At 38.0% G+C, this 22085-nt stretch overlaps 1 protein-coding gene across 3 annotated transcripts in view; it reads left to right on the top strand.

The window, feature by feature from the left end:
• MTA3 (metastasis associated 1 family member 3) overlaps nt 1–21326 on the top strand; it is a 132590-nt gene extending 111264 nt beyond the window's left edge. The window contains exons 18-20 of one of the 3 annotated variants that reach the window (XM_086878453.1): nt 548–702; nt 5274–5301; nt 16977–21326. In XM_086878453.1, coding sequence (XP_086734579.1) covers nt 548–702; nt 5274–5301; nt 16977–16988 — 195 coding nt within the window. In that variant the 3' untranslated portion in view covers nt 16989–21326. The remainder of the gene's footprint in view (nt 1–547; nt 703–5273; nt 5302–16976) is intronic. The other 2 variants (XM_086878452.1, XM_086878454.1) reach the window with 2 other exon arrangements.
• Nucleotides 21327–22085: the final 759 nt, after the last annotated feature.

Genomic DNA, 22085 nt, shown 5'->3' with positions numbered 1-22085 from the left:
GTGAGTAAACCTAAGAACCATGGCACCATGGTGTTAGAAACCTTTGCTTTCCTTCTTCCTTTCAGGTTAGCAGCAGGACCAAAACACTTGTCTTATTCAATGACTTCTATTTAGAAACAAAGACAAAGTAAGGACCTACAAAGTGAGAAGTATGAAATTATTGAAATTAGTTTAATGCCATACTTGCACGTAAAAATAGGTCTTGTGTCTCATTGCTTAGATGTTAGGGTTTTTTTCTTAGAAAATGTTAATTCACTCCTAAAATCAATGGGTTTCTGTATCTGAATTGCTTAGTTCATAGCATTGACTCATGCTTCAATATCTTTTTGTATAAAATGGCATTAGGAATAGTTAATCTAGTTTTTACAGAGCTTTAAAACCTATGCATAAAACATGTCAATGGTCACAGGCTGGTTGTTATCTTACCCCCAGGTACTGAGGCGGATGAGCCAGGTTTTGAGATGTGTGTAGGCTGCCCTTTACAGCAGAATTTGTTAATGGAATTATGCTTATTTTCAAACACCTTTCCCTTTTATTATGATTTCAGCATGCTGCTCCCCACATCCATATGACTAATGGTAAGGCCTTGCAAGCCAGTGCAAGTGCCATTAAGACAAGCACCATTCCAGTGATCAAGAGACAGAGGCAGAATTGGCTTGATGCTTCAGATGATGGTTTCTTTATAGCTACAGAAGAGACCAGGTAAGAAAAAATGAAATCTTAGCAGGGAATGAGGCTTCACTGCATACATGTTACTGATCCACTATTTCAATAACAGTTTTTGACATTATTATCTGAGGTTGCATTACAGCAAAGAGCCATGTTTAGCACATGGCAAACTTTGCATCTGCTATCTACTAATATTATCAGTATTTCATTAATAAGTGCTATTTCAATAGTTTAATAGTTTCAGTGAATAGTGCTACTTGTCTGTGGCAAAGACTAGAACTTCAAAATTTCACATCCAGGAAAATATAAATGCTTCTACAGTGTAGGTTATCCCCTAAAATTTTCAGAACTTTGAAAATAGTGTACGGTGGAGAAATATACAGCTGATAGCATCTTTTCCGGGCTAGAAGTTAATTTCCTTTAAAAGCCACTGAGATGATAATCTCCTTCAGCCTTTCATTTACAGATTAATTGGTAAAATTTATTGAGCTTTTGCCTTTCCCAAAAGAGCTCAGTATCATGGAAGAGTCACTAGTTTTCTGAAGGTCCCTCTGTTCTTTTCTTCCCCTGTCTGGCCCTTCCTTGATTTAATTCAGACAAAGACAAGAAGTTACAGTCTGTTTTTGTAAGCTGTGCTTATTTGGCCTGTTATTTAAAAACCTTAAATATCTTACAGCAAGTAACATCAGACTGTTCCTCACTTCTGTGATTATTTCACAAGCCTAGAAAAGCTGGTAGTTGAAGAAAAATATAAATAATAAAAACAGGAAGAGAAAGAACATGCAAATATAGCGATAAGCAAGGAAAATATGCACATTTAATCCCATTAATGGCAGATTCAGCTAGGAAAGTTAATATAGGTGATAGTTTACTTACACATACATAATAATTTGGTGGTTATTTTGACATAATTGATTATGGCACTTTCTGGATTTTTTATGAGAAATGCAACAATTTAGACAGAGAGTGATAAGAGGCTGATGAGCTTCTGATTCCAGCCCAGACTGATGACATTTTGGGAGTTGTTTGGTACAAAGACTTTAGTAATCTCAGATTAATCCCTAGAAATTTGATCCTGAAAGTGAGACTGATTACATTTTGAAATTTTAGAATTTTCAATTTAATTTTTTTCCCAATGTTATAGAGAAGTGCCTGTCAAAGGATGAGAAGAGTCTTACACAGGCAGTGATCTCTCCACTGATCTCGGAGACAGCCCAGACAGCTTGCCTGGACCAGATGTTTAAATTTTAGGTGATTGAAGTGTAGTGGGATGAGTCCTGGCTTTGAAAATCACTCATCTGTGATAGCTCTGCTTGTTCTCATCCTAGGAAATCCCCCTTCCCACTCCCAGGGCTTCAGACCCCATACCCAGGCCAGGAAAAAGCAGAGCTGTTTCTGGCTCTGCGGCCAGGGTGATACACAAGCAAGGGTCATAGTCCTCAGGGGTCTGTGTCTGCTGTTTTTCTTCAAATAATGAACAGTTTAAAGTAACATTTGAAACCTTCTGGTATGGGGAACTCAGGGAAGTTGGACCTCACTGATATTCCTCAAAAAAGGTGCCTGAACATGTGCTGTTGCATCACTGACAGTTGCTGGAGCAGCGGAGCAGGGAATGCTTTTTATCCTTTGAAGTTCTGTTTCACATGAGATCTGGTCCTTGTCTTTCACAGAGGTTTTCCATTTCTTTTTTTTTTTTTGTATTTTCCTGTCCTCATACCATTCTCACTGACTCCTTCCCTCACGTGTACTGTCTCCTTCCTATTTTTTTCCTTTGATTCCTTTCACCTTTACTCCAAGATTATTTAGGGATGGGGTAGCTTGTTCTCCTCCGGGCTCTGAAAGCTCTCCAGCCTTTAGAGCTCCAAGTGGAAAGCACTGCCTGGTTCTGCAGCTAGGAATGCCCTGATGTCCAAGACAACAATTAACTGCTCTGTTCTTTGAGGGCAGATGGAGACAGACTGCAGTCCCTGAGAGCCAGCCTGTCCTCTGATAGGAGATCACGCAGCTCAGCACTGCCAGGACAAAATTGAGTGCAGTATAATTGCAATGGGAAGAGATGTTTTTGGAGGACATGTTTGAAAAGGCAGCATGCAATTTTTCCAGTCCTGACACAGAATGGAAAAAAAAAAAAAAGAAACAAATTAAGAATGAGCTGCCAGGGAGCAGCTGTTAAGTTCTGAACATAGTCTGAATACTCAGCTCAGAAATAATCACCCCATTTAAGGTCACAACTGGTTCTTTATGGAACTTTTTTTGTGATCCATCAGGATCCAAACTGTTTTATTGTGTGAATTTGTTCATTAAAAATGCATATGAGAGAGAAACTTGCTAATTATAGCAAAAGGAAAAATATTTTTCTGTATAATTTAAACCTGCAAAAAGGGAAAGATTTTTCAGTATCATGTTTTGTTTGCAATAGTCCACAACTGTTTTAATTTCTCTGTTCTAGAATATTTTTCTTTGTATAGTGAATTAATGTTTATGATGCACTGTTATGCACATTTCTATAAAACACCAAGTAGGGAGTCTAGAGGGTAAATTTTCACATAAATTTATCCTAAAAAGCCTATACTATAATAGATTGTTGATATTTGCAGAGAAAAAAGAAAAGAAGTAATAATATTGACTAGACTAAAGGAGGTACCAGTCTATTTCCTGCTAATCAAACCAAAGATGAGTATGAGCATTCTCAATGTTATTATCCATCAATAGATAAGATATTGCTCCATTCTAGAAGAAATTTTAGTAATAATATTTTTTTTAAATCACCTTTTCCTCTCTGAATTTAAGCAGCAGTATTATTTCTGTAAAGTTAACTCTTCTGTATCTAATTGCTCACATATTTGAGATATTTGTAGCAACAGATTTGAAATATTAAGAACAATGAAAATAACAATGGTAATTTTATATCACCTCAGCTTTCCAGGGTAACCCTTGGAGTTACCCTAGAATTTTAGGGCAGTGCCCTTCTCTTTACACTCAGGGCACAGTTCAACAATGCCTGCAGGTATTCTTAAAAATTTGTGTGAGCTTGTGTATCATGGGAAATACAAGGACTGGAGTTTGCATCTGAAGTTGAACATATTTTCAGTTGCTAATCTGCCGTTCTGAGTAGAGCAGGAATGTATTTTATATCTGTTGTAGTGCACATCCTCATACATTTCAGCTTTGTTTTTGTTTTAAGTTCTAGCTATTTGAAAGCCATTTCCTCCCCCATTGTTTACCATTACCTGCACATCTGGGGAAGAATGGCAGCAGAGCTCCCATTTGTGTTTCCCTCTTTCCCAGCCCGACTGCCTCTGCAGAGCTGGGCTGCACGTTAACACGGAGCTGAGCCCCAGTCATTACAGCCCACGGCCACTTTGGGGAAGAGACAGAGTGTTTCCATCTGTCTGCATATGAGTGCCTTGAAGGCATCACCCTCATGCATTTTGCTATGTGTATATGTGGATGTCCTTTTGAATACTGTGAGCATGCTCAGTGAGTTTTGCCAATGAATACGGAGGTCCCCAGTTCTGCTATTTCATCTCTAGTGACAAGCTCCATTCCAAGCCCTCCCTGATGCCCGTGTGAGACCAGCTCCCATGGGATTTCCGTGCCTCTGTTCAGTCACAGGCTCACAGCAGGGATTAATCTAGGCAGAAGACCACATGGCAGTTTGAGAACACTTACCTTTTAACATTACATCATAATTTTACATTGACTTTTACTGGATTGGATATTTTTGTATTTTTCTTTAATCTTTTGAATGAAAAAGAATTTCTCATTCCCTACTGTGAAATAGCTTGCTCAAGATTTTATTCAAAAGTGCAAATCTTTTTACACAATTCATTGAAAAAAATCACTCTCTAAAGAGCCTCACATTTATCACTGCTTACCAAGAGAGTGTCCTTACTTTTTTTTAATATCCTTAGATATTAGTTGCTAGGTTTCTCCTAGCACTACATGCATGCTTTAGGATAAGCCAGAAGTCTCCGAATATAAAAGCATTTTATTAATTTCTTTGTACTAAATCAGCTTTGCTATTAGGAAGTTTTTTGTGTGATGTGGGTTTTATTGTAGGCCCAATTAGAGGTCAACAGAGAAAATTACCATCTTGCGAGGAATTAAATTCTTTGTACAGAATTGCTATTCTGGGAGTTAATAATTGAAAAAATTGTACAGTTCATATTATAGTCTTCAGAATGTTAGTAAAATGTAATATATTAGCTTAATATATCTTGAGTTATATAAGATATAAACATAATCTTTGAGCAAAAGTAATAATATTACTGTTGAACCATTCAATGTCAAGGGGAATATATCTGTTGATTAAAACTTTTCTTACCAATTCTAGGTATGCAGTGTGCCTCTGTTTCCTATACACATGCTCTGTCCCTAGCAGAGTGCATGTGCATGCCCATGGTCAGACTTGTGTAGGGACAGCTAAAACTCTGGTTGGTAAATGAACTATTTTTTTTTTCCAGCATTTACATTATAAGAAATGTGTGGAAATGTTTGGCTGCGTTATAGCAGTGGATTCTATGTGCTTTCCCTTCATGGGCCGAAAAGCATATTTGCATATAGATCTGCAGTTGAATGACTCAATGCTTGTTTCCTTTCAGTGCTGAAGCAGTTAGAAACCTTCTCACGGTAAGTGCAACTCCATTGGGAATGAGTTAACTGCAACTGCTAAAATTAGAACGTGATCTTTAGCTGTTACCAGCAGACATGGCTTCCTTTTTTTGCTGATAAAATTATTTGAGAGGCATCCCTGTGGCAGCATTATATAGGCAATTTTCTTCTCCCTCACTTCATGTTCTGTCTCCAAAAGGAAAAATCTTCCCTTGATTTGTTGAGGTGCTACGTAAGGATATCACAATTGCTGTGATAATTACCTGGTACCACTCATTTTTATTTATGCATGTCTCATAGCACACACAAAAAAGCTTAAAATCTGAAGTTGCATGTCGAGAAAGAAGAGAATGTGAGGCTGACAACCAGCTTCTGCAGAATGCTGAGTCTTGCTGTGCTGTCAGTGGTCTGCTTCTCTTGCAGAAGTGGGGAGAGCCATGCTAGTGCTCGTCGCCCTTCGTGCTCCTGCACGTGCTGCTGGCCCTCTCTGCAGCGCAGCTTCATCCGTGGAAACCCCAACCCGTGCCTTGAAACACAAACTGAAAGCCGGCGAGAACCAAAGCCCCAGTTAAGAGCTGTGGGTGACCTGCCCCTGCCCCCTCTTTCTCCCACGTGTGTTTTAATCTAGGCTTAGGCAAGGTCACACGCAGTGCTTGAGTTGCAGCACGCTGCCGGGAGAAAAGGGAAAACTGGAGGAGTAAGGCTTCAGTGCCTGGGGGTCTGATACACAGTGCAGAGCTGCAGGTCTACATCCCAGCCAGAGTTCCAGTGCTAACTGTTCTCCTCTTTCTTCCTCTTCACACGTGCAATTCCTATCACACAAATGTCCATGGGTATGTTTACTTTTTCTTTTCCAGTTGGCCCCAACTGTGCAAAAATATTTGTGTGCCAAAACAAACAAAAAAAAAGATATTTTTGACCTCTCCTTTTCATAAAGATGAGGCACTTTGAATTGGGATTGTGGTTTTGAAATACACCACATTTGGATCCTGGGCAAAGTGTATTTTCATTTCTTACCTGCATGGCAGCATGGCCTTTAGACCCCAGTCCTGTAACCAGCTGCAAGAAGATGCCTGGCTGCGCTCGTGGAGCATCAGCTGCAAGCCTGAGAATGTGATGCACCAGCTCCCTAACAAAAATCTGTATCAGCCTCTAAGGATGTAATTTTCTGGCTCCTTTACTTGTGTTGTATTATGTAGTTGCTATACATCCTGAAAAGCAGGGATTACAGAAAATATCCCCTAGAATTCTCTTTAATCCCCACTGATAGGATTGCAAATATCTTATTGATTGGCCACATCTGAGTCCAGGTGAACTGACAGCTCTCTCCAGTCACCATGACGATACTGTGTGTGAAGAATTCGGGGAGGAACTGTCCTTGCTACGGTTTAGGAGCCATCCTACTTGGTTAACTTCCATTCAAAGCTGTTATATGCTCATAAGAGAGCATAATAGTTTCTGTGAGGTGTTATTTCGACCTTATTTTGTGTGGTCTATTCATGAATGCTGTGCACTGTTCACATCTTTTCTGAACCTCAGCTGAGGTACTGTGATACAGAATCACAAGCAGCAGTATAGAAACTAGAGCATATTCTCTTACCATTAATTTCTCATTGAGCAGCTTTCGTGGGTCTAAAGACATTTTCTTTCAATATCTAACTACATGAATTTTTTCTGTTGGACCCTTTATAGTAGCTACTAAATCAAAGCAACACTGTGATAACTAAATCAAAGCAACATTGTGATAATGCAAATGTTTGTTTTTAAAAGCAGGTTCATTCTGTGGAACTAAAACAACTCATTTGAAGAATGTGACTGTTTTTTAAACTTAAGGAATCATAGCTGTATACTAGGAAAACATGTTCACAAAAAAGCCTCTGAGCTCAGTGTAGGTTGTGCCATTGGGTAGAGCTGGGAGGTTGGAAAAGCACATACTGTTATGGGGTTTGCTTTATCAGTCTTCAGAGCAAATGAAATACAGTTGTGCTGGTTTAGAGCTATGGATCTCACAGTTTAAAATGGAGTTTCAGTGGCAGTGCAGTAAGCTACTTGCCCTGTTTAAAGCCACATGGTGGTAGAAGGATGTTGCAGTGTTTAGAGTGTTTTCCCAGGACTTGGAAAACCATAATTCAGATACTTGCTTCCTCACAGACCTCCCATGATATGTCAAGCAGGTCTTTTAAGTCTAGATCTCCAAGCATTTAAATACTTAATTCCTCAAACACAAAATTAAGAAGATGCCTAAGTGCTTGCTTGAATATTTACAGGCAAAGAACAGGTAACTCCTGTTCTTTGCCTGAAGAATCAGATGAAGACTTCTTGTTCCTCAGAGCACTGCTCCACATGGAGCAGGTCAGAAGCCTTAGAGGGGACCTTCTTTCAGAGAAGACTCTGTACCTTTACTGGTAATAAAGTCTCATGGAAATGCCACCTACAGGAGTCCAGAAGCTGTTGACTGAAATGGGATGATTTGTTAGTTTCAGAGCTGTCTCCAGTGATTAGCAGGTGAAAATTAGTTAGCACACAGCTTTGGTGATGACCGCAGGGAGGCTGAGGCTAGGAACAGATGGCTGTAAATGACCTAGTTAGTGCTGCCTGAAAAGTCACACCTTTGGCTCTTGTGAAATGATCCTGACCTGTTGTGAGCAGAAATTCAAATATGCTGCCTCTCCAGGGTGGCTTAGATACCAAAGTTTGCTTTGTAATAGCATCTTAGGTCAGAGCTTGTATGTGGTTAATTCACATGACTTGGCTAAAAAACAAAGGCACGTTTAGAAGGGTCACTCAGCCACTTGCAATCTTCTCCACTGCCAGTGACAAATGTTTTCTCACATTCAGGCAGCTGCAGAAATAACTAGAAAATTTTATATTTGGGAGCGGAAATACAATTTCTAAAATGAACCTTTTTTGTAAAATGTTTGTCTTGGGAAACTTGGGAGGGAAAGAAAATCTTAACAATTTATATGAAATACAGGGATGATAAATACATTAAGGACTGTCTTAAACCTATGTGGGTGGAGAAGCTCCTATATAAGCACTTTTTCCAGAAACCTTGTTTCCTTTGCGGGACCTTCCAGACCCAGTTCGGCAAAGCTCAGTCCATCAGCTAGGGTACATCACATATCCCCTATACATCCTATATGTCTGATGTTAGATTGGGATTACATGCAGTTCTTTTAGCCTGTTTTCTTATGGTTCTTGAAAAATTTTTAGTTTCCTGCAGTATGGTTGCCCATTTCAAAGGTTTGTTTTTTTTTTTCTTTCAGAAGCTGTCTTTTGTGTTTGCACAGAGGATTTGGTGTAGCTGAACACAATCCTCTTTATCGAATGTTTTAACTGAAAGTCTTAGGGCTTAGCTTTTTGTTAGCTTGCTGCTTAGCTTTTTCCTAAATCCACATACCCAGTGGGAATGTGTCATCTTGTAATATTTGGCCATCTTCTATTGTGGGAGTTAAAACCAATTTGGTTTTGAACAAGAAGAAATTTTTCTATAAATAAGCATCTTTATATGGGAAGCCAATTTCTCTGTCAAAGCCTTGGGAAACATACAAAGCAAAATAAAAATGCAAACTTGTCAGACTAACATACTTAAATATCAAAGAAAAGATAGAGACAACATTAATTATACAATTGTTACCTATAGTGAGGCTAGAGTAACATCAGCTTAGGCTCAAGTTATTCCACTCTCACCATTCCTATTCATAAGCCATCGTAGTTTCTCACATTAGATCTTAGATATTGATTATTGTAATCCTCAAATACTGTGCAATATCACTGTTCAGAGATATTTTTCACTTTTTATGATTTATGATTTTATGTGAGCAATAGTAATTCATAGAAGCTGGACACAGAGTTAAGAATTATTTCATCTGAAGGCAGAGAAATACACAGCAATAATGTGCACGTAGGTGGGGAAACTATGTAAGTCCTGTGGTGAAAACACTGTTGCTAAAGTTAAATAGCAAAGAAGATTATAAAATTGTAGCGTGATGAATATATTAAAAAATATGGTGTCAGTGATCCTCACAGTCTTAAAATTCACACAGAACTGCCCACTAAATTTGATTTCTAAGTTGTCCTCTATCAGAGTCTTCATTTCAAATTACAAATAGAGGATTTAATTCTGAATTAGTCCATATTTCAATGTATGTATTTAATAATTCGTTCTTAATACTTTCCCTGATAATTTGGTGTTTTTTTAAAACTTGTGACCCTCTGGCATAAATGTAGGTAAGGCTGTGGAAAAACAAGTGTTAGTTGGTCTCTTTTTTTTGTGAAAAACCTTGCATAAGTAACTACATAGGCATTTTAAATATAAAATACCATGGAGAACATATTGACTGTGACTGTGAAAGTCAATCACAGAGATAACTAACAGTTCTTGTCAAACATCTAAGGAGACTCAAATGGCTGTTTTTGTAACTTGTGCTATGGGTAGAGACTAAAACATTTACTTGACAAAATACTATTCAAGTTTTTTTCTTGTGGAGAAAACAGAGATCCAAACTTTAAAATTCCGAGGTTGCCTCTTGCTTGATGTGAGACACCAGACAAGTAATTTAATTCAGCTTTCCTCTAACTCAACCATTTTGTCTGTAAGCCTGAGTAATATTGCTGTACACCTGCTCTTTAGGATGCTGTGCAGTTTTTAATTAGCCAGTCCAGCAAGAACTGAGAGATACTGATGTTAAAAGTGCTGGCCATAAATGTGGAGAGCAGGATGAGTGGCAAAAAATGAACCTGAAGAGACCTTTAGTCACATAAATATCTTTAAAAATTTACAAAAATCTTCAACCTTTGACATGAAAATGACCTTAGAAGTTAGCATCAAATCATTCTGTGGCAAAGCTTTCCTCTGTCGATGCCACATTACAGGTTTCTAATCCATAATCTGCACTGGAGTTTCTGTGCGTAGAGAAATGCTGATTATGCAAGAGATTGATGGTGTGAAGCAGAGCCCCAGGGGATGGGCTTGTGAGGAAACTTTTGCTCTCCAAGTGTTTCTGGTAAGACTGAATAATTTTTATTTTTCAGCCCTTGCTTAATAGCAAGTATCCAGGATGCCAAGAACCTCCTCCAAATATGCCCTATTGGTACATATGTTATTCCAGGAAAAGCATATGCATAATTGATAAAAAGGAAGTATATTGTCAATCTTTTTGAGCCTCAGGTAATATTATAATAAGCTGTAATATTATAAAGCACAGTGTTCAGGCCAAAAAACTTCAGATGAAGCATACCCTGAAATAATCAAAAATACTAATAATATTGTGGAAGTATAGTATCTCTTTTTTTTTTTTTTCCTATGAAAAATATAATAGGGAGTTTTCTGTTATCTTGGACTTAAATGAGCATATTTAGTTGACACAATAGTTTTGAAAGCTTTCAATGCAGTATTTAATGTTGCTGGTGAAATGGTACTTAATGCTTGTAGCCCAAGGCCAGAAACAGGTTGTATGTTCTGTACCTTTTGTAGTCTTAGAGTATGATATAATGGAGGAATTTTGAGTTAATATGCAAGGTTTGGGGAATACTTGAAAGCAACATTGTATTCCAGTGTTAGCCAGCTCTCTCTGACGCACTTTTTCTTCAGTTTCTTGCTTGTCTCAGGAAAAATTATATGCTGCCATGTGGGTAATTTCTTCATCTCATAGCAGGTGATGTTTAATCAATATACGGAATGGCCGTCCTGCTGCAGAATAAATAGATGGTTTTGAAAATTCCTCCTGATAGAGTAGGAATTCATCCTCACCCTGCTGCTATAGTTAAGAAGAATAAAGGAGTTGCTTTGAAATCTGCTGGTGTTTGTGCCTGTGAGCTGTGGAAAGCTTTCTGGCTCCCTGGATTCCCAGACTGCTGGTGTATTGACACATCTGCAGTGATCTTGTGTGTTCCTTCCCCGAGAGGAGAGGTTAAGCAACCCTTTATTGGATAAAGCAGACTTCCTGCCTTGCAGCCTCTGCAGGGTAAGGTAACTAAGAGGTGGCTAATGAATTTTAGATAAAGTGCAGAGCAGCTGTCCTGTAGCTCAGGTTACAAGTCTGTTGGAACTGGATAGAAATAATTTCAATAGTAGATATTTCAATAGTAGATGGACCTGTTGTTCTAGGCACTCTAGAAATGCACATAAAGAGATGGTTTCTGCTCCAAGGTGATTTTGATTTAAATCAGCAGCAGGTAGAAAGAAACAGAGGTGGCTTGTGCCATACAATAGGTTAGGCATGACACAGTCACAGAAGTCTGTGCTTTAAACCCATGAGCTGGAATTTTCCTCCCAATAGAGAAAATTCTTTCACCCCATTATTAATGGCCTTGTATATATGCATTGTAGCTATAAGCTGTTCCTTTAAAACACAAAACAGCAGAGAAGTCCGCAAGGTGATGCAGTATTTAAAAAAAAATACATTATCTTAAGCTACTTAGGAAGATCTGACACTGTAATCTGTAACTGGTGTGTCTCAGAGTTATTATTCATGGAGAACAGTCTTGCTCCATAAATATTGATAAAATATTGGAAGATAAGCACTAGCAAAGGAAAACATTTCCTTGCTAGGAGGAGAAAAATAATATAAACTCTTAAAACATTTGAATACTGTTGGCATGTCTACAGCAGCACCTCTTTAATCTCATAAAGGTTATATCACTCTATCTGCCATCTGTATGGGTTTTGTAATGTAACTATGTGGCTCATGGCAACAGCTTTCCAATAGTTCCATGCTTATTAAAGTCTTCCATTTTGTTTTTATAAATTAACATTTCCTAAGGCCCTTGTTTTTAAAAGGTGTATCAGTGTCAACCCACTTCTGCCTTCCAAAACTATTTTTAACTAGTTTCTGTCATGTTGAGGTTAGATTAAATTTTTAATGCAGTATGGGAAAGCTTTATCCTGAAAGTGTTGAGGGGAAAAAAATGTCTAAAGCAGCAAGCCAAAGGGTTAAATAAAATACTTCTCATTTGCACACAGGTGGAAATGTAGGAAGTGCTGTGAGTCCTTCAGTCAGTAACATATCAGATTTCTAAGAATCAGTGCCTGCAGCTTCATCCTAGTTATATTCTCTTTCAGCAAGCAGCACTGAACACATTTTAGCCTTTCACTATATTTAAAAGCCTGTTGAAATTAATAAAAAGCCTATCAGCTTTCTAAGATAGTATCCCCTCCTGTAATTTAATCCACTGAATAGTTAAAACGTACCTCTGGATAAAAGAAACCCTCAGAGAAATAAGTGATTATTTAATCTAAAAACCACCAAGGAATTATGGTTATTCTTTTAAATAGTTGTTTTTCCTAAGTGGCCTTGAATTTGCACTGAAAATTTACATTGCACAAAATTTATGTTGCCCTGGAGCAGCAGCAACTTCACAAACATTTCTCTAGAATATGTTTTTTTCTTATTTTTTAGCTTTGTTTTCTTTCTGAATGGCTCTATGGTTAGATTGATTGCAAGTTTCACACATGATTTGTGTGCCAGAACACAAAATTCTGCCAGTGCTGGCAGTATTTATGCATTGAGCACATTTTTGTTGCTGTTTACACTTGGAAAATCATGGCAGAAAACTTCATCCCAATGGAGAGATTACATGGAGCTTCAACTATGATTGTGCAGGAAATCAGTTTTCTTATGCCTGCTGCTGACCTGAGGGTGTTCCTTGTGCTACCAGCAATTGGATAACAATACATTGCCACAGCACCAGTTCTTACATATGAGGATGTTGCTCAAATGGCATCAGTCTAAAAAAGACTCAGGCAAAAATATCAAACTAATTTAGGGAGAGTGAGGAAAACAAAACTGTGTCCTTCAGCTTCAAACTCTGTAGCTAGGTTTGTATTAGGTCATTAGTGTATTTTTAGTGGAAGCAGAGCACCAAGAGAAATTCTGGACCTTGGATTTAAGGAGAGTTATGGACATCTCACAAGTGCATGTGTGTTGAGGGCAATTCCTCTTCCTAGGAAAATGTTTCTTTCAAAACAAGGTTTGTCATCTGCTGAAATATCAGCCGGCCTTGGCATGCAATTAATTCCTTTCACTGTAGAAAATTCTCCCATAACTTGTATTTATTTATTACAGCTTCTTAAGTACTGTTGGTACAGCTGATAAGACCAAAGTCAGTGTAGTCATCACAACTCTGAGTCCAATGCAGAGGAGGCAAGACGGATGCACAACAGTTTATATATAGCACAGTAACACTCTATATTAACAAACTTAAAGCAGGCAGTGCCTTCCAGTCCTACTAGAAAAGGTTTAAAAACACATTCTTGACTAACACCAGTTGGAGGCCTCTCTTTATTCTATTCGAGTTTAAAATTGATGCTGTTTTAGTGTGTGGCAGAATTAGAGAAGGGAACTTTGAGTCAGCTTTTGCAAATGTGGAATTTTGCTCCCAGTTATCCTATCCCTGAGAAATCTGGACATAATAGATGATATAGGATTGTGCTTCACTTCAGCAGATGGTGAGTTACATGGAACACACTTGGATGCTGAGAAAGGGTTGGTTAATTATAATGACTTGCCTGATTAAATTTAAGCATGGCATAAATGCCCTGTACAGCATAACTATTATTTCTACCCACGAGGTTCCAGTCTGTGTATGAAACTTGAACAGAGACATTAGGTCTTCATCTAGACCTTTAATAAGACATATGTACATTTCCATACTTCTCTATGTGCCAAGGGGTCTTGTGTACCTTTATCTGCATGAGAACTCACTAAGTGTCATGCAGACATAGAGAATGCATATTATTGCTCCACATATATATTGCAATATATATCCTCAATATATTGCATACATTGCACCAGTGCATCACTGCATCATTTGACTTAAAAATGAGCACAATGGGCTTTATATACTGATAAGTTAAATAGTTAATTCTCATACCTTTGGTCTCAAGAAGGCTAGAAATACAAAGCAAAGGCTTTAAAGTGCTTTTGACTTTGCATTTCAAGCCTGTAATGCATCATGCTTAAAGAACTAGTACAGAAGTCAAAGGAAAAAAAACATGGAAAATGGCAATTAATCTGTCCTAACAACTACAAAGGATGTTACCAACGATACAGATATTAAAGCCATTTATTGCCATTGCCAGATAAAAGCTTTATGTAATTAAAACATATGGCTGGTGTTAACTGAAAGAGGGACAGGAAATTGAGCATTAAAATTGACTCTGCCCTTAGTTCACTGTATCTTTGGGAGAGGGCAAAGTGCTTTGAGTGAAAGGGTGACAGCAACTTTATCTTTAAATATCCTGTCTTTTGTCAGCTATTATTGCAACCTGCATATTTAGGTGTTAAAAAGACTATGAAGGACTATAAAACCTGATGAATGCCTCTCAAAAAGCTAGACTTTATTTAGATGCTAAATTCTTCAATGTAAAGAATCCTGTCCCTTCACCTTCTATAATATTTGCAGTAAAAAGAACAGTTTTGGCTTTTAGAGAAATGATTGTTTAAATATAGCATGTAATGCAGTCAGTGGAAATTTCCATTCTTCCAGTTTTATTTCTGAAAAGCTGTATCCCAGAAAGATAATTTCTGGAAGCATTTTCACAATCCTGTTTAAACAGAAGTGCTGGATTGCCTTTTAAGAGTACATACTAGATTATTTTTTTCTGACAGAGCATATAGAGCTAGTTTCATTTATACTCAGGGAAGAGTTGACCCTGTTTGTGACTTGCATGATATAATAATGTGATGACCTTTTTGTTCTGCCTTTCTTTGTGCTGGTTTGGAACCAGTGTTTAATGGGAATAACTATGAATTGTAATCTCAAATCCCTTACTGTCCTTACATGTAGTGTCAGCTGCTAATTACTTTCATGAGCAGGAACCTCTTGGTGGTTTATCAAATTGCCTTATTAAAAATTCAGAAAGGTAAACAATTATCAGATATTATTTGAACCTTGGGCTTCTCAAATGATTAATGACCACATACCTTTTGAAAATAAATGCAAAGTTTTGCAAGCAAATATATCAAAAAGGATCCAGTTCTGTAAGGTTTTTCTGAGATGATCTCCATTAGTAATCTATGTGGGTAATAGCTATTGTCTAGTGACATGAATTTATAAAACCCAGCTCTCTTGTTCTTTTAGATAGACACATTTCTGCCAGTCTGAGATTACATTTCTATGGTCTTACTGTTCTGGAAGGTATGCAATATCTTTGCAATCAACTTAATATCTTTTTTTGGCCTAATTTAAGATGACCATATAAAGTGAACACTCAAACAGTAAGATTTTTTTCTCAGTGGGATTGTGAAACCTAACTTTCTGGTGATTCCTTTTCTTCTATTGTGCTTATTGCTGAATGGTGCTAAACCCTAATTTGGTATTCCAGGCCATGAAGACATCCTTCTTTTAAAAAGGAATACATCTCTGAACCTTTAAAATATATTAACCAAAAGAGATGTATTTTCCAGACTCCCTTTAACCTCTAATAGCAGAGAATATTATTCTTCTTTTTGTCTGTTTGTTATTTTCCCCCTTATGTTCTCTTTTGTGGCCCAGTTAGCTAACGTGGAAGCATACATCCCTGGAGAACACCCAACCTGTAGCTAACTGGTAACAGACTAGTATTTGAAATTTAATATGCAAATTGTTATTTTAGAATTCAATATAATTTATTTACAGCTGATCATGTGTTTTCAATATCACGTGCCACCATTTTTCAGTTTCAGAGGTAACAGCCCACTTAGATGAAAGGGAAAATCCACTCCTTCAGTTACCATCTCAGAACCTTGATGCAGGTAGGCACCTCATCACCCTGTAGACTGCAGGTCACATTTTCAAGTCAAAAAGTCCAAACTTGAAAGCCTGTTCTCATTAAGTATTAGAGGTCCCAGTTTGCTTCAATTCATTTCCATAAGCTCAAAATCCCTGTAATTTATAAAACTGCCTAAACAAAGGCTGGGATTCATGAGTAAATTCAGAAAACAGGTCATTTTCCAGCAGCATCTAATGTTCAGGTCTCTGCCAATGAAGATGGTTTTTGGCATACTCTGTGTGTACCTTTTCTGTTTTCTGACACCATACCCTGGATACCCTCAGCACTGTGGTTATTGATTTCTAATAGTAGAGACAGAGCAGTGGAAACATAGCAAGGATTTATGCTTCAAAATTAACTATCCTTGGATATTTAGGATTGCAATACAAACATCATGGCCACCTGCAGTTAATATGTTTCATTCATCAGCTGAAAGTCAAAAATGAAAGTGAATTTACTGCATCTGAATGGCACTAGTGCAAATGCCCAGAGCTCTGGGTCATGTGCTATCTGTAGAAATGGTACAGTGTAAACAAAAACAATTACTCCCACTTTTACAGAGGTAGCACATTTATAGGGTGCTAACATGGTCCTTTCTTCTGTGGTCCTTTATTCCAGTATCGATATCAGATGTAAGGATTCACTACCTGGGCATTCTGGCCCAAGATTTCATGTAATTAAATATTATTATTCAAGTATTATCTAACACCAATTCACTTTTCGATGAATCATTATCAGACAACTCTGAATCATCAGGTGATGGACAGGGATGACTCTTGTTGACTGCAAGTCTCTTTTCCATGAACTAGCCTTCCTGCTCTGGTAAGAGTATTTGTTATGTTTGTTATTGGCTCTTGTGCACTCTTCTGTTAAAGACTGAGATTTATCTTTTCTGTTGTCTCTCTCTTCCTTCCCTCCTTTCCTCCTTCCCTCCTTACAGAAAAATCCGTAAGAAGTTCACCAGATCACAGCTGAAAAGAGCTTCCAGAACACCTTGTTCTCCGATCATTGCAAAGACAAAGTCTCTCATGAACAATAGGCAGGCCCGAACAGAGCCAGGATCCATCATACACTGAAGATATAACAGCATCAGCACCCTAATAATGTCAAAATCATGTTTAATTGTGAATGCAGACATAACAGGACTTCCCACATCTCTGAGATAGAAACATTGTGTGGACGTATTGTGGCTGGGTTCTGTGTTCTGGGCAGGATCCAACAGCAGCCCTTGTTTTCCCTCATTTCTGCAAGGGCTACTTCTGGTTCACTGTACAGGCCTATCTTGAATTCCCTCCTTTCCCAGACATCAGTGTTGGCTGGTCAGGGAGGGGCTGTTTGCACTGGTTCCACTGAATGGATGCAGAGTCCACCCATCACATTTGTCTATGCCTTCTAGTGGCTCAACAAAAATATGCAGCTTTCAAAATTATTGCTGTGTCTTTAAAGCAGGATTTAGCCTTGAGGGGTTGCATTTTCAAACAGAACTGCAAATTTGGAGTGTTTGTATTTTTCAGTATTTGCTTAATCCACCTTGGATTTGATTTTCTAAACTGAATGTCCACAAGACTGGTATTGTTCAGCAGTTCTGAAACTTAGACTGAATTAGGAAATGCCCATAATTAGTAGCCAATTTTGAAAATGTTTGCCGTATTAGATATGGTTAAAATCCTGGAAAGTATTATTTGTGACAGTCAACATCCAGCTGGACTAGTTGCATGTGTAGGAGCTGGTCCCACTGTCTCTGTATTTGAAAGCATCTGCCTATTTATCTGGGTATTTTTTGCATTTCTTGAAAACTATTCTGAATAGCGAAAACCAGCAGAATACCATTCCCAGAAAACATGAAGAAATAGATTATTTCCTATTAGTAATGTCTCTCCACAAAATAATTTCTACATTTTTATATGTCTGGATAAAAATATGTCTTGCAGAATGCTTTGAAGTTCATAAATGTAAGGCTACAGATGGATACTTACCACGGAGAGATGATGTGCCTTTTGAAACTACTTGTAGGAAACTGTCAGTCTCCCTGAAGGTGGAAATGGCAACAGAGGCAGGTCTTTTTTTCTACTCAGGTACTTACAGGTGAACAATCTCTGCCCTACTTTGAAATCCAGAGAAAACCAGTGTGTAGCACTGCTGTGTGAACCTAGTTGGGATAAGTCAGTGGTCTGAGGCAAGTTGTCCTTCAATAGGTTTGGATTCCATATGGCTTTTGAAGATGTGGTCAGACACTGAACACATCACAGGAAACTGAGATGAGCTTCAAGACTTTTATTTGTCTCTCTCTACTAGGTAGCCCTTACAGTATAGTACAGATGTGAGGTTTTCATCCAGTTGTGGACATGCACCCAGCTTTGTGGTTAGAAAGACAAAGATGTGACATCTCATTCTTCTGGGTGACCCCCCCCCCCAAATTATTTCCCCCTATGCATTTTATTGTTTCAGTCTGAAACATCTGTGATCTCAGCCTAAAACTAGCCATACACTCTGTGTACAATTTTGAGCTCCTAAGACAGTCATCCAGATTCTTCTTCAAAGAAGAAAGCACCCTGACCTCTTGAAGGGACTTGCTGATGATTTCCTATAATGATGGATCCAGGTCTTGTCCACTGTCCTTCACCAGCAAGAAAAGGGTGGATATGAAGAGAGGTTGATGACATGAAGTGCTTGCTCCTAGTGCCCTGAACATATTAGTGAATGTTATTGATTCAGACTCAGTTGGAGAAGACCTGGGATTCATCTGCCTACAATACTTTCCAGTAGCCACTGAAATGTGCAGTCCTAGGAGTCTCTTCTAGGCACAGGACTGCTTTTTCCTCTAAACAGGATGAGGGTTTTTTATCAGATAGCTGAGTGGAGACAATCTACTCTTATTATTAAGAGTTGCCTTTATTAACTGCAACATATGGAAACACCTTCTGTATAATAGCTTCCTCACCCATTAGAATAAAGAAAACATGATTATTCAGCAATCTGACTAAAAGTATGAAAAACATGAACATAACGAGCTTTGTTGTCCTCAGACATCAGTGATATCACACACAGCAGACTCATTTTCAAAGTGTTGTTAGCTGTAAGGTGGTAGATTTTTTTACCCTGCCTTATTAAGCTTGTACTCAAATTATTTCTTTTAGTCAGTGTGCTCCTGTGTCTAGACAGTGTTTTGTAAAATCTCTGTGTGTTTCTGCTTTTGACAAAAGTGTTAGTATCCGTAATAGTCTGCTATGAAGTCATTTTTTCTTCTTTCCATCTGAGGAGAGAGAGACTGGTAACACAGCTCCCTGTCAGCAGCCGGCTGCCTGATACTGGTATCTTTTGCATCAAATAGCCAAGGTAAAGAAGAATCCTGTGTGGCTTCAAGCTGAGGTGCTTCCTCTGGAAATAATGTTCCACCTCTGCCCAGCAGAGCCATTTCCCAGATTGCAACAGACCGGCCTTGGGGTGGGTAAGGCATGGAGGAGACGGATTGCTGGAATGACTTCTGTCCTTCAACTGTTCCGCAGGCAGCTGCACTGAGATGTCCTCTCTCCCACACTCCTAGTGCACAGAGAAACTGCACACCATGCATTGCACCTTAGCCCTTACCTGCTCTCTCCTCATCTTGCCTGTCCCTCGAGGTGTTCTCCAGAGATGGATGCAGGATTTACCTGTGAATTTTGGCTGAGAGCGTGGATGGAAGATTCGCTGAAGTCTTGTTCCTCCTGCTGGGTTTGGGCATAACGATTTAGTTTTTTTGTAGAAATCGTGAAAGTTCTCATCACAATATCATGCAATTCCACGCTTTCTGTTGAGTTAAAATATTTTTTACTGGCTGTGAGAAAAGATGACACATTCCTGTGTAAATTGAAACAGTATATCCACAACAAATCAGAACTCTGTACTTCTTTAATCAATCTTCCTGAGTTACTTATTTTAAAATCAGCCAACATGTATCAGTCATCAACAATGACACTGAGTATAAACATGAACCTTGTAAGCAAGGACAAGAAGTTTGGTACTTACCATGATATGAGTGAGAGAATCTAGGCAGCAACAGTGCTGCATTTGCAATATGATTTATTTTGCTGTTAGCTAAATAAGAAATCCTTCTGAAAATTTGCCTCTCCACTTACAAATATGGGGCTAGAAAACCATGCAAAATGCACAATCTCTTTGTGTCCAGTGGCCTCATATAGAAAGTAGGAAGATTGTTTAATGTTTAAAATGTCTGTGTTGCCATTTTCAACTATATAGCTGCTCTGCTCTCTTGAAATATTGTGTATACTGTTTTCAGATTATTTTTAAAGGCCCCAACTTAGTGATGGAAGTTTTGATCCTATAGGATGGAAAAAGAAAGTTTTGAAATACTTGAGATTGCCTGAAATGTGTTGGTCATATGAGAACATCTTTTAAGCTACTGTTTTGATTAAAGGCAAATATAGCCTTTGTTTCTGTAGTCCAAACCTTGCAGCATATTATGAAAAACTGGGAATTGGAACTGAAATGTAGAACAAACAAGGAGTAGAAATGGTGAAATGGAGCCTGCACTTACAGAATGTGCACTTTTTTAGTAACCTAAAGTAAGATTTATTTTTTTTAATAAACATAATTTCAACAGAGATACTTTCCTAATTATGAAGGCTTAAATAAAATGGAATGGCTGCACTGTAGTTTCTGATATAGTCACAGCATAATATGCCACAGCCTTTTGCAGAGAACAATTATAGTCCTTCAGAAATACTATATTACTGGACACAATGTCTTTATGTATATGTACTGCTATGGTAATGGAATTGTTAGAATCCTTTGGAAATTTCAGCAAAATAATATTCATTTTTCATTTTCTTTTGAAGCATCTTTATATAAACCTGTGTCTTCATAAGCCAGAGGGGTTGTCAAAAGATCTGAGTTTATATAACTGCATAGTGGATTTTTTTGGAGTAAGTCAGGACTTTTTTATTCAAATGTTGCATGTTGAGGGAGGAAACCTAATTTTGGAATACATGGGTTTTGGATAAGAATTTTGAGGTTGTACTATATAGTGATCAACAAATTTGCATAGAATATGCTCCTGTTGCTCATAAAGATTTAACAGTTGGTACTGAAATACAGCATTGATTAAATAAAAATAATAAAAAAAGGAAAAATTAAACAGTTGTCTTCTAAAATTTCTGTTGTTTAGACTAAAAGTGAATTTCTCAGTGGAATGGTAAAACTGGGAAGCTCAATGTTGGGTGTTTGAGAATGTGGAGCGCCTTAGAATGAAACAGTACTATTTGATTTGCATTAAAGTGTCTTTGTGTACAAACTCTGTGACTCTTGGCCCTTTTTGCAGGAAACTAAATTTCTACATTGGTACTGTCATCCTGTTTTACAGTAGGCTATTGAGTAGTCAGAAGACTGAAGATTGGTGAACTACATGAGAGTTTAAATTACAAGTAGATAACAAGAGGATGAGGAGAGAAGACTCAGAAATTGGGAAAAGTGAGACATGAGGTATTGATCCTTACACTGGAACACCAGAAGTCTGCTTAGGAAATGTAGGCAAGAGGACTCAGTCCACAAAAGCAGTACTAGAAGCTACAGGGCATTGCAGTCTTCAGTGAACTGGCCCATCTAAACTTCTCAGGTTGGTGTTACTGTCAAACACTTTGTATCTTCATTTGGTAGCACCTGGAACTGGTGGCTTCTATGTAAATATGGAACATTATCTGAATTATCTTCCTTAATGACATCTAAGCTAATTTCTGCAAATTAATTGGATTTTTTTTTTCAGAGGAGAATCATATAAAGGTCTTCTGAATTGAAGTGGGGACTGCTGCTTCACAGGTTTATTCAAGGCAACTGTTTCCATCTCCTAATTCCCCAGTCTGTCTTTGGGAATGCAGGATGCTTGGTCCACAGGCTAAATATTGTTTCAAATATTTGTTTTAGAATGGATTATCTTTTTCTCCTTTCCCTCCCTCTGCCTCCTCCCCCAAAGACACCTGTGTAGATCCAAGTAGAAGAGCTCAAGTTCGTCTGTGGTGTTTGGATTTAATTGGCAAAATGAGTTTTATTTCCTAGT

This window comes from Cyanistes caeruleus, chromosome 2, assembly GCF_971803275.1.
Source record: "Cyanistes caeruleus chromosome 2, bCyaCae1.hap1.1, whole genome shotgun sequence".
NCBI lineage: Eukaryota > Metazoa > Chordata > Aves > Passeriformes > Paridae > Cyanistes > Cyanistes caeruleus.
The sequence above is the reverse complement of the archived record's forward strand: the minus strand, read 5'-3'. Positions and strand labels throughout refer to the sequence as shown.